The sequence below is a fragment of the Protopterus annectens genome, chromosome 9.part0 (assembly GCF_019279795.1).
Source record: "Protopterus annectens isolate FY-2018-M chromosome 9.part0, PAN1.0, whole genome shotgun sequence".
NCBI classification, from domain to species: Eukaryota; Metazoa; Chordata; order Ceratodontiformes; family Protopteridae; genus Protopterus; species Protopterus annectens.
The window spans coordinates 765703321-765717051 of record NC_056743.1 but is presented as its reverse complement, the minus strand read 5'-3'; the positions used below and the strand labels follow the sequence as shown (position 1 = coordinate 765717051).

The following is a 13731-nucleotide window of genomic DNA, read 5'->3' as shown; positions in this document are numbered from 1 at the left end:
CGCGAGGTGAACAAATCCACTAAAGTATCCGCAGGACAGGACCCCCAAGATGTAGACAGGCCCATGCTGAAGCCCTCCAGAAACACATACTCAGAGGAGGGCTTGGGGGCAGACCAACCTACCTGCTGGAGCAGGATCTCCATGATGTCTCCAAAGGAGACATCGGGAGGTGATCTTGGGGAACCCTCCCCATCATCTAAATCTGTGTCCCCAGTGAGGGACTTGGGGGAGTCCAAGTGCCTCGTCTTGCCTGTATGCTTGCGAGGCACATCTCTCGTGGGGGTCTCCAGGGAGCGCTCGCAAGCCATCTGTTCCTCTTTGGGAACCGTCTGAGGCTCTTCGGGCACAGGCTGTCTCTCTGGTAAGACAATGGAGAACACAGACAGAGCGGAGGGGGTCTGGGCGGAGTCTGAGGGGGTGGTCAAAGGTCTCGATCTGGTAGAGAGGACCCGTTCTACCACATCGAACGTCGAAGGAGAGCGGACCTCCTGGGAAGCTAATAAGGAGGCTGGTCTACCCGGATCAGACGCAAGAATAGGAGCCGGACCGGAAGTGGATGGAGCTCTGAGGGAGGGAACCTGGCCCAACAACATCAGAGCCGATGAAAAAGGTTCCACTTTCTTGGATCCGACACCCAGGCTCTGGCTCCGAGAGCGGCCCGGACCTGAACTGGTCGGATCCGAGATGCTCCAGGCAGCTGTTGGCGTCGAAGAGGCAAGGACTGTCGGTGCCGACCCCCTGACCAAGGCCAACCTCGGAACTGAGAACTCCGAAGCCAAAGGTCGGATTGGGGAAGGAGAAATGGACTGAAAAAAGGGAAGCAAGCACACCCCTCCTAAGGAAGGGGAGCTGGCAAGACCCCCATCTGGATCTGTGCACGGATAAAGCACCTCATCATCTTATCCAGATCCATGTTCGATAAAGAACGGGTCGACCGTGACAAGGCCACGGACTCCGACCTGGCCAGTCAGGGAACTGTGGCCCGGGAGACTGAACGTGTCTCCTCCAGCTCAGGGGAGAACCTCGAAGCAGAGGGGAGTCACAGATCCGTGCAGACTTGCTCAGGGACGAGAGATCCAGGGACCTCTTCCTCTTTTCCTTCGTCTTTGACTCTCTCCCCCGTTTCTCTACCTCTCCTCTGCTCTGCTACCACAGGCTTAGATGCAACAGTTTGAGTCCCAGCCTGGGACGGAGGGGAGGCCCGAAGACAAGGAAGGAGGCTCAATGGCAGGCAGAAGACCTTTGAGGGCCAACTTGGCCTTTCTATCCTTCAAAGCTCGGGGATTGAATCCCGCAGAAATGAAGCAATCCACATTAAGGTGGGCCACACTTAAGCACAACACACACAGAGGGTGGCCATCCACTGGGGAGATTTTATGCCCACTCTCTGTGCAGTCCTTAAGGATGAGCTTTTCAGCCATACTATAAGGAAAGAAGCCTTAAAAAAAGACAGACAGACAAAACGTTCTGTCTTTAGGCTAATAACACACACACCCACTCACCACACTGGACTGACTGGGGGGGGCACCACAGACAAACTACTCTAAATTAACTCAACTACAAACCTACACTCTATGCCAAAGCGATGGGAGGGAAGAATGGGTACCTATACTAAGCTGAAATGGCTAAAAGTAAAGTAATAGAAATTTTAGACAAACTTACAGTCAGAATCACCCTGCTAGCTGGAGCTCTAGAGACACAGTGTTTTACAAATCGCGGCCAACAAGATCTGGGGATGGAAGGCAGTGGAGGTGTATTATGGGTAAGGGGAGGAGTCTGGAGCTTGGAGCTGATGCTAGTAATCTTTGCCGGCTCAGATCCAATACGAATCCTTATTCCCACTGGTTGAAGACCAAATGAAGTAAACCACTTCAGATACAATATTCCCTTTTGTTACAAAATTTAGGGAGAAGACTGGTAAATTAATAGAATGCTTAATATTAGCTTTAGATACTACCTTAGGAAGAAAGGATGGGTTGGGTTCTTAGTAAAACCCTGCACTTATGAAAAATCAAATATGAAGAGAATGTTTGAATATCTGAAACACTTCTAGCAGATGTAACGGCTACCAGAAAAATGGTCTTCCATGAAAGGAACTTCAGATTACAAGTAGCTGCTGGCTCAAAAGGGGAATGGACCCAAAGACTGTAGGACCATATTAAGATCCCAAGGAACAAGAGGATCCTTATAAGGTGGTTTTAACCTCAAGGTTCCTTTCATAAAATTTTGCACAATCTATGAGAGATTGACGAATACTCTTTGAAACAGTCATGGAAATTGGAAATAGCAGCTAGCTAGACTTTAACAGTAGAAGCTCCCTGCTCAAAAAGCATAGCTAAAGATTCTAATACCTTTTCAACAGGTGCAGAAAAGGGATCAATACTATTATCGCGTGCCCAAAAAGAGAATCTTTTACACTTAATGTGGTAAAGTCTCCTGGTGGAAGGCTTATGGGAGGTTAACAAAATTTTTCTGACTGGGTAGGACAGGTTATCTTGCCTGGCTATCACCAGCATTGGAGCTACCAAGCTGTAATCTTGAGGTTTTGGAAAGTGGGGTGAACTAGTCCCTGTGGATGGGACAGGAGGTCTGGATCTAGGTCCAGAGTCCATGGACAATGAATTAGATGAGGCCAAAGAAAGGAGAACCAGACTTGTTGAGGCCAGAAGGGAGCAATGAGGATCACCTTGCTCTTCAACCTGAAAGCTTTCTTTAAGAAAAGAGGTATTAGTGGAACAGGGGGAAAGGCACAGAGAAGTCCAGAGAGCCAGTCATGAAGCACAGTTTCTCTCGTGGACTCCCCCCTGAGGGGGGGGGGGTTAGGACAAAGTAGCTGCTGCACTTGTTGTTCAGGGGTGATGCAAACAGGTTCCAGCAAGGCTGGCCCCAGTTAAGGAAAAGCTCCTTTGCCACTCTGGGATTGAGAGGCAGGAGTATGCTTTTGCTCAGCTTGTCCACTATCACGTTTGAGCTCCCTGGGATGTGCGTTGCTATCAAAAAAATGGTTGGAAGAGATTTCCCACTGCCATATTCTGAGAACTTATTGACATACGGGGTAAGACTTGGTTCCCCCATTTGTTAATGTAGGAGATTACTGATATACTGTCTGACTGAACTGCAATCGTTCCCAGAAGGGCGGCAGTTTGAAACGCTTGCAACACTAAAAGTACCGCCCACAACTCCAGAACAATGATATGCAAAATTGGCCTCCATCAGGGACCAAGTGCCTTGGACTGTTCTGCCCAGAACCCCCCCCCCCATCTTGGAGCCATCGGTGGTCACTATGGCCTTGGGCTGAGAAGGAACAAAGGGTTTGTCTAACAGAATTTCCCCTGATTCCATCCACCAGGATAAATCTTTCATGCAACGATTGGTGACTAGAATGAGATGTGAAAGGGAAGGACAGAGAATGGACTAATGGAAGGCTAGAAACCACTAAAGTCTCATGTGAAACCATGCTAGTGGGACCCGCATGATGGCTGCTGCCATGGATCCTATAGCTTGTAGAACTAACATTGCAGGTACCAAACCAGACCACTGAAGAGAAAAACTTCCACCTGGGACCTAATCTTGTGAGGAGGAAGGGAAGCTATGCAAGAGGTAGCATTCAGTTGAGTCCCTATAAACTCCAATTCTTGAGTTGGACTTAGCTGGGATTGCATGCGATTCATTAATACCCAAAAAAGAGAAAAATCCACTGTAAACCACGTAGCATCAAACAGGAGTCAAATACAGTAATACGTAACTCTGTAGTTTCACTTAAGTTTCCTCAGGCACATAAACATTTAAAATGGTTACTAAAGCCATTTAAATAAACAAAAGTTACATGATAAAAATCATAGTGTGTGTTGTCTGTATTATAAATATGCCTATATAATGCATTTATGTTAAGTTTCCTATTAATTTCAGAGAGATGATTACTAATACGATCTTTCAACCTTCTGTTGGTTTTCCCACATAATATGGATTACAAAAAGTAGGAACACTGATGTAACAAATGCGTACACACAGTACCAGTATTAATACTGATAAAAGTTTTACCCATCCAGTCACCGGCAAAATATTTAATGTACGAGTGTTTGGATATTGTTTTTCCAGGAACATTATACACTTAGCTACGTGCCAGTTATGTGATGCATAACACACTATTTTAAATTTATGATTTTACTTCAAGTTAATGAATCCCTACGGGATGGTGATATTTTTCAACATAATGAATGAGAGGAATATAGAATGATTTTGTGACTCAGGGCTCATATTGCCAGGCTTAAACAAATTTGCATCTTTAAAGCCCTATTTGAGAGAATTACATCAGAGGATGTAACTGTATCATGTGACTTATCACATGACTTATCTATTTAAATGGCTTTATTAACAGTTTTAAATGTTTATGTGCCTGAGAAAGCTTTTAAATGAAACTACAAAGTTAAATATTAAAAGTATTTGACTCCAGTTTGGTGCTACGTCGTTTACAGTGGGTTTTTCTCTTTCTTAGTTGTTTGCACTTGTTTTTATGGTGATCTAACAAGCAGATTATTCTTATTATTCACTGTAAAACCTAGATGAGTGCAAGTGTGTATAATAAAATCTCGTCTGCTCTAGTAGATGCCTAGTGGGAGTGGTGACGAACCAGTCATCTAAATATGGAGACACTCTGATTCTGTCCAGTCTCAAGTGAGCTGCTACTGCTGCCATATACTTGACCAACTTGGGGGCTGTGGTGAGACCGAAGGGTAGAACTCTGAACTGATAATGACTGGCTCCCAGCCGGAAGTGGAGGAACCTTCTGGAGCATTTGACCATTTTAATATGGTTATACAAGTCCTGGAGGTCTGTAGAGCACATCCAATAGTCTTTTCCTAAGAAGGGTAGAATAGACTGACCCGTGACCATCCGTAATTTTGCCTGTTGAACAAACTTGTTCAGTAGGCTGAAATTCAAAACTTGTCTCCAATCCCCTGTCTTTTTTGGCACAAAAAGAACCTCAAGTAAAATCTGAATCCTATTTGGTCTGCTGGGACTTCTTGGAGGACTCTCTTCTAAAAGCTTTTGAATTTCCAGAGCGGACTGATCCCTCTGACTGGTTGGAACACTGGGGAGTCTTCTGCCTGTTCTTGGCGTAAGAATGAAGGGAATGTAGTAGGTAAAGATCCTTAGCTCCCTGGTACCTGTGGTTATTTGTTGACAGGCTAGTGGTTGCAAGGACACTTCTCCCAACTGCCCCCAGAGGCAAGCAATCAGGCCTCCTTTCAGTAACACTGGTAGGGTTTCCCAGAGAAAATCTCTGGAACCCCGATTTTGGCCATTTCTGCTGTGAGATCAGTGTCTTCCATTGGAGCTCCCCCACTCTGCCCTGAGGGGAGCCTCTGCCAAGTGTGTCCTGAAGAAGCATTTGGGATTTCTTGAACAACATTTTGCCGCTCCTCTGCTTTCTGGAGAAGGACCACTGGGGAGCAGAAAAAACATGCCCGCTTCAGACAGGGTCTTTCCATCTTTTTCACACCTGGCAAAAGTTTCTCTGACTTTGGAGTCAAACAATGACAATCTGTCAAAGGGAGCACTGACGAACAAAGACTTTAACGGCTCCGCAAATTCATACAAGTGCATCCAGGCAAGCCCCCTTATAGCAATGCTGGAACCCGCTGCCGTAGTCATCCCTTCGGGTGCGTGAGCAAAGAGCATCATAGACAAGTTAGAAATAGACACCAGGATGGCAAGCTGGGAGGCCACTATCTTGTACCTATTCAGACACGGCTCCTGCAAGGGTATCTGACGGCTCCTGGATCAGATCCCTTTGGAGTCTAGTAAAGTGTGCCATAAAGTTCAATGACTAAGGCAAAGGTCAAAGAAGCATACACCTGCTTCCCAAACCTGTCCATCCTTCTAGACTTTCGGTTAGGAAGATGAGTAGTGGAATTTTCTTCTGCAAGTTCCTTCTTAGTGGCTGCTGCAACCACCAAGGGATCAACTGCAAATACCCTGGCACAAACCTGATGGTCTTCTGATGTGGTGAGAATTTTGTCCGGTCTCCTGGGGATTGGCACTACAGAATCAGGGGTCTTCCATGCCCACTGTGGGATTAATTTAATAAGATTGTCAGCAGTTGGGGTCACCCAAGAGTCAGATGAGTGAGCACTGAAAGCTTGCAGGTACACTGACTCCTCTGAGGAAGGGTCTTTGGGCTTCCAACCACCCCTCTGCTTTAACAACTCAAGAATATCTCCTAAGGATACATCTTCTGGGAGTGACCGGGGAGACCCTCCCCTGCATCGAGGTCTGTGTCATCTGTAACAGATTCCTCTGGGAACTCTAGGTGTTTCCTCTCACACATCCTCTTCCAGGGCATCTCCTCAGTAGGAAGCTCTGTACAGGACTTAGAAGAGGTAAATTCCTGAGCAGGGGTATCCTGCAACTTTGGTGCTCGCTGTTCAGGTGCTGAGGTTGGAGGAAGCTCTGGACGAAAGGGATACTCATGGAAATGCTCCAGCAGGAAAGCAACTGGCTCAGAACCTGCAGAGGCCAAGGCTCTCTCCAAGACCTGAAGGGCAGGCTCCCCCCAGAACCAGGAAGGACAATGCCGGAACTGTGGTCCCACCCAGCTCAGATGAGACTGCCACCGAAGTTGAAGTCGGAAAGAGCTTACATTTGCCAAGGCTCCAAGAAGCAAGGATGACTCCAAGAAAACTACAGCTGAACCACGACCCTTGGATCCAGAAGCGGGGCTACGACCCTGGGGGTCCTTCAGGTCTGAAAGAACTGATTAACTCAAGGCAGACACTGGAGCTAAAGGAAAGATTTCCAAGAAATGTTAAATATTTAAGTAAAAAGAGAATTATAATTAGCTTGAGAGAAATTCGGCTGATGTGACTCATTCAGAAGAGTGGCAAATGTGATCTGAGGTAATCTTGATAGGGGCATTCCAGGTAGGGACTTGGCTTGACAGTTTCTGGTTCTCACGATCTGTTACAAGAGCAGAGCCGGTTCAGAGGGTCGGAACAGAGTCACATACATCAAATGAAGACTGACAACATCAGATTTATATTTATAAAGAGTCATGAAGTAATCGAATAGACAGCAGAAACTTCATAAGAGAAGAAAAAGAAAATGAGCAAGGAACTGAATTGTTATGTAAGGAAAGAAATTACAGTAATGTATCTAGAAGAGTAGATGTAGAGGGGATGGCAAGATGCTGGGAGGGAGGAAAAGGTCAGTAAAAACAGGATGAGTAGAGTATATACTGGAGAAATGATAATATGTAGTAGTGTGTTAAGAAAATTAGAAGTTATGTACTTACCAAAACTTGGTATCTCTGTTATCCATTTTTCCTTCTTCCTCACTGATGGGTTATGGATCTGACCATTGGATCCCACTCTGCTGCATTTTCAAGACTTGGATCCTAGTGTCAAGCTCCTCCCTCTACCCATGGTGCACTACACCATCCCCAACTCCTCAGACTGAGTTTGCTGCCTTACTGTCCACTAGATTGTACAGACAGAAGAAAGGATTGAGACTCAAACCTGGAACATGAGTGCTCCAAACTTATCCAAAGATTCTTCTAGGTGTGACAAGGCCGGTGGATGGCTAGGAGGGAAGGTGAAAAGGAATGAAAATAAAGATGCCAAGTTATGTTAAGTACATAACTTCTAAATCTGATGTTGTCCATGTTCATTCTTCCTCACTGATGGATCAGAGTCCCCAGTTACATAACTCTTGGGAGGCCCTCAAGAAGGATCACTGTCAAGCCAAAGGAAACCCTGCTTCTGCAGACGATGTCCAATTTGTAATGTGTAAAAAAAAAGGTACGAGTCTTTGTCCAACTGGCTGCAGCCCAGATATCCTCAATTGAAATTCTACAGGAAAAGGAAGATGAAGTAGCCATAGATCTGGTAGCGTGGGCTCTAGGAGGTCAAGACAAATCCAAACCTTTCACAGAAAAAAAAATCAATGAAATACAATCAGTAATCCATATGACCAATGTAATTTTGGAATCTGCTTGACCTAAGCGATTGGAGAAAAGAATACAAACAGCTGATCAGACTTCCTATACAATTTTGCTCTTTGAAGATAGAAATGTAGTTGTCTATGAACATCAAGAAGATGCAGCATATATTCGCCTTTACTAATAGAATTCGGGAAGAAAACTGGCAACTGTATGGATTGATTAATACTAGTCTCAGTGGCCACTTCAGGCATAAAGGAGGGAATGGTTTGTAGAGATAGACCATCTTTATGAAAAATGATTCAGAGAGGCCTAGCTGATAAAGCCTAGAGTTCAGAGATTCTTCTTGCTAAGGTAATAGCTACCAAAAAGATTGTTTTCCAATAAAGAAACTTCATGTTGCAATGTTTTGCTGGCTCAAATGGTTTCCGAGTCAACACTTGGAGGATCACTGTGAGGTCACAAGAGGGAGTAGGAACTTTTATGGAAGTTCTAAGGAGGAAAATTCCACTCATAAATGCTTTACATAACCGGGAAGCTGACAGAGAAAAGTTTTCCCAGTATGAAAACTGGATATTGCAGCTAACTAGAGTTTAATGGTACAAAAACTAGTCCCTTTTTTGAAAAGAGTACTGAGAAAAGGATGGTTGAAGTAGGCATTGAGAAGGGGTCAATGTTCTCCTTAGAAGTCCATAGGGAGAATCTTTTCCATCTGCTTTTGTAACCCTTCTTAGTGGAAGGCTTTTGGGAGGCCAAGACGATGTCATGAACAGGCGAAGTGAGCCTGAACTATCTCACTATCACTGGAATTAGACAAACCATGAGGTCATCTTGAGGGTGTGGAGAATGGGATGATGGAATTCTGACAGGTGAGACAGGTGGTCCTGATTGGGCACCAGTATCCATGAAAGATATTTGAGGCAAGACCAGAGGAAGGGGAACCACACCTGATGAGGCCAGAAAGGGGCAATAAGAATGACTGAGCTCCTCAGCCTACTTGCTTTCTGTAGAAACTTCAGGATTAATGTGGGACAGGGAAAAGCAGAGAGGAGACACCTGGGGGCCAGAAGTGACTCAGAGCATCCCCCTTGGTGACTCCTCCGGAGGAGGGCATCAGAGCCAAGTACTCGCTGCACTTGTTGTTGAGGGGACAGGCAAATACATCACAGTAAGGCTGACCTCAATGGCTGAAAATCAAGTTCACTACTTACTGAGGGACCACTCATGAGGAACCAGAATGGACCAACTGAGTGTCTGCCTGAGCGTTGGTTTTCCATGATATGTGCACTGCAACTAGAAAGCTGTCTGAAAAGATCGCTCATTGCCAGATCCTTATGGCCTCTCTGCCAAAAGGTTCTTCCTTGTTTGTTGATGTACCAGACTAATGACATGTTCTTCATATGCAGAGCAAAAGTCCCTAGAGGCAGCTCATCCTAAAATGCATACAATATTAGGAGGACTGCTCTCATCTTGAAGACACTGATATGCAGTTTGGTCTCAGAGGACAACTTGCCCTGGATCATCTTTCCCTTGTAATGTCCCCCCCCGCCACCTCAATTGGGAAGCATCCCATGGTCCCTGGGGCTACTTGGGAAGGGGGGAGAGAATGGTCTGCTAAAAACAGGTCTTTGGACTGTATCCACCATCAAATATGACATTTGCAAATTGAAGTGAGCCTGACCGGGAGAGAGAGAGAGGCTGGTAATGAACTGACCAATGTACTGCCAAAGTCCACTATAGTATTAACATGAAGAATCGTGCCAGATGGACTAGAATAATGACAGCCGACATTGACCCAGGGGCTTGTAATGCCAGTTTCGCTAAAGGGGACAGATGGGAGAATACATCCCATTCCTGATTTCTCAGAGATGCAATGCAGTGAAGAGGTAGTGAAGACACTCGATCCCCGAGTCCCTATGAATTCTAGGTATTGTACAGGAGTCAGACTGAATTTAGCAAGACTTATTGTGATGCCTAAGGAGTTGGATATCTGAAACAAGTAATCCCCGGCAAGTAGAAAGTGATGCCTTGTTGAGGCAGTGAGGAGCCAATGGTCAACATAGGGAAACACCTGGAATTCTTTAAGCCTCAGGTGAGCGGCTACAACTGCCATGCAGTTGAACACTCAGGGGGGTGAGATGAGTCCAAAGGGCAGTGCTCGGAATTGGTAGTGATTGGCTCCCAGCCGAAAGTACTGGTGTCTCCTGGAATACCTGTTTATTTTGCTGGGATTACTCGCATCCTGGATATCCATAAAGCACAACCAATCGTCCCTGCACAGGGGAGGCAGGATCGATTAAACTGTAACCATCCAGAACTTTGATTTCTTTACATATTGATTCAGATTGCTTAGATCCAGAATTGGTCTTGGGTCCCCTATTTTCTCTGGCACCAAACAGAAATGGGAGCAAATTCCAAAGCAAAAGAGATGATTGTGCTCATTCTTCTTGAGGCCTTCCATTCTCTTTGGTCTGCAGGCCCTTTAAAGGTTTTTATAGAAAACACCAAAGTCATATGGTACATGAACAAACATGAGGGCACAAAACCTTATCTTCTTAGCAGACTAGCCCTTCACACTTGGTACTCGGCTATCCGCAATCAGGTAACCTTTCAAGTGGTCAACATCCTTTCATAACACAACCTTGAATCAGACTCCCTAAGCAGGTCTAGAACACAATTGGATCTTTTCTGCCTCCCCTCAGAACAGGCAACTTCCTTGCTTCTGTTCCAGAGTCCCAAATCATTTGAGTTGGAAGGTGGATGCCATGTCCTTTTCTTGGAAGGAAATGTTGCTATATGCTTACCCTTCTCTTCCTCTGGCTTCCCAAGGCCCAGTGCAAGGTAAAAAAACACTCCCCCAGAATGTTGCTGGCGACTACCTTTTGGTTCAGACAACACTGGTTCTCCCTTCCCTTTCACCTGGCCAGGGGCAGTCATCACAAGTTACCTCACCAGATGGATCTTCTCAAATAAAATAAAAGGTCCCTCCATTCACCCTTCACTCTTCAACTGACAAATAGGGTTTTGATCCCCCTTAGACACCACATTGATGAGGACGTGCTTAGGGTTCTGTAGAAAGCCAGGAAACCCACCAAGAGAAAATCATATATGTCTAAATGGAAAAGATTTTCTATTTGGTATCTCAAGCATTACCAGGATCCCTTCTCTATCAGGATCTCTTTTGTCCTTTCTTATTTGTGTGAAATGCTCATGAAGATCTAGCATATTCTACTGTCAAAGCTCACTTGTCAGCAATCTGTCTGCCCTTGAACCCAACGGTGGCATCTTGTTTTAACTTCTACATTTTCTTAAAGGCATTCTTCAGATCAGGGCCCCAAGAAAACATATTGCTCTTCCTTGGGACCTCAAATTTTGTCCTAAGGCCCCTTTCAGGTCCACTTCTTAGAAGAATGTTTGCTGGTTGCTTTTACTTCAGCCAAGTGAGTTTCTGAACTTCAGGCTATGATGGCAGTTCCTCACTATTTTTTTATTTTCATAGGGACATTGTGTCTGCACAATAATCCTTATTTTATGCTCAAAGTAGAAAATGGGTTGTCTATTAATCAGTCTATCTGGCTGTCTTCCTTTTTTCTTCTCTGCAATCTGCTAGAAAGAAGATTCTTTACATCTTGGATCTACAAAGACAGTACAGGTAATATTTAGATAACACACAAGCTAATGGTAGCTCTAAGCAACTTTTGTTTCTTTTCATACCAGGACATTGGGTTTGATGGTTTCTAAGCAAAGCAAGTTCTCCTGGTTTTCTAAGGCCATTTCAGTTAGGGCATATTCCAGTTGTGTAGATGTCATATTGATCACTGTTACAGTATTCCTTCCCCCCCTCCTTCCCCTCTACTCTCTTGCCATCAGATAACATGCACACACATATATCCTTTCTTGGGGGAGTTTCCTACTTCTTTGAACTACACCCGCATTAGTTGACAAGTTTTGTCTCATGGCTGTCTGCAGCTTGCTGGCTTGGAGATGGTCTGAGGATCTTGTGTGTACATTCATCCTTATACCCTGACGCACACAAGCTAAGGTCATATATCAGAAGTACGACCTCAGGAAGGTAAAGATTTGGTATGCCAGCCGAACATCCAATGAAAACCCATCTGTTATGAATACTGCAACAGCAATTTCAGTCAGGACATTTGTAGGTACAGAGATTTCTTATAGCAGGTGCCAAAAAGGAGGATTTGGGGGGGGGGGTGTTGAAACCATTTCAGAAGACCTCCTGAAGGAAGGGCATCAAAAATACTGTTTCATACCATTAAGAGTTTAAGTTTTTAAGACTTACCTCATCTGTTTTTAAGGCATCACCAGACTTCCCCTGCAGAGCTAGACGAAGCTGCCTAATATACACCTGCAAACCTCGAGCAAAATACTGCAACCTAAAACGAAACAAGACATTAGCAGCTATTCTTCAAAGATGCAGACAGAAACATTTAATTTTAATGCTTCAAATACCATTTTATTTTAGTTTCTTATTTTCACCAATATTTAGTCTTTCTTATCCACCAATCAGCACAATAACCTGAACTTCATATACTGTAACATGCACACAAGAAGAGTTTCTTTATAATACTAATAAATGTGCAGAAATTGATTTGATATAAACAAATAAAAATTACACACATTACTTTATTAAGGCGTCTTCAATGTTCATTTTTCTGTAACAGAAATAGCATCAGCTCAACATTACAGTAATTTTAGCTGGAAAATCATAGAAATAAATTCTACAAATGCATGAAATTATGACCATAAGTGAACCCCCCCCACCATAAGCATTATACACGGTCTAAATACCCTCATTTATAACCAACTTAAAGCACTCGAACCAAAACTAGAATGAATATTGCTAAACCTGTACATTTAAAGATGGCATGCTATAAAATTCACTCCCTGCTCCATCCAGGGTTCGAGTGACAAAAAACATGAAGATATAGACAAGCAAATGAAGATGCTGGCAGATGATCACTTAAAGTATATATAGTTTATCTAAGTGTTGCACCTAATCCCTATGGTAGTTATCACTCCTAAACTTTTGGCTTCACATAATCTACTTGTGCTGCCCATTTAATTCCAAAGCCTCTAAAGATTTTAACACCAAAGGATCAGGTAATTCACTCCAGGTATGCAAGCACCCTCTACGCAATTTGTATTTTTTCACTATTAATCTAGAAATAAGTCCCCCTCCATCTTTCATCCATGTCCACATTCTCTCCCTTGGTACCTCTTCTTCAATTCTACCATTACCACATGTGCCAGGATACTGTGCAGCAATTACATCTTTTTTCATTTTTTTCATCTATTGTATAGATGACAAATTTGTAATAAAAGTGTTACACCTGCTCTCTATGCAGTCAGCATTCTGTAAACTATGTGCTATAAAGCTTTCTAACTTCTTTCCCTCTTCCTGTATAACCATCAGAACTACAAAAAAGACACACTGGTCAGATACCTTGTAGCAGTAAAGGGTATGGACCACCAGACAGTTGACACTTGCCACTTCATTTAATGGACGTGCTCATTAAAGATGCTGATGTCTACAATGTGACAATACCCTTAAACTCCGCACAGAAAGCTTGTTCTCCAAGTGAAGCGGTTTCTTAAGGATGCCATACGACCAAAAACCACTGACCTTTGGCTGTCTGTGACCATCTTAAGCACATGTGCAGGAAACTGGCATAAAAGAAGACGTCCTACTAATCACTTTTGCAAAATTAATAACAGATGGGTTTTTATCACGGAAAAACTGGCATAAACAGAAGGCGCCCTCTAATTTACTT

General features: G+C 44.1%; 1 protein-coding gene across 1 annotated transcript in view; it reads right to left on the bottom strand.

The window, feature by feature from the left end:
• Positions 1–13731, bottom strand: part of API5 (apoptosis inhibitor 5) — a gene marked incomplete in the record, with an annotated part of 1096633 nt that overhangs the window by 340168 nt on the left and 742734 nt on the right. The window contains 1 exon segment of the mRNA XM_044083396.1: positions 12240–12333. Within this exon segment, the coding sequence (XP_043939331.1) occupies positions 12240–12333 (94 nt within the window).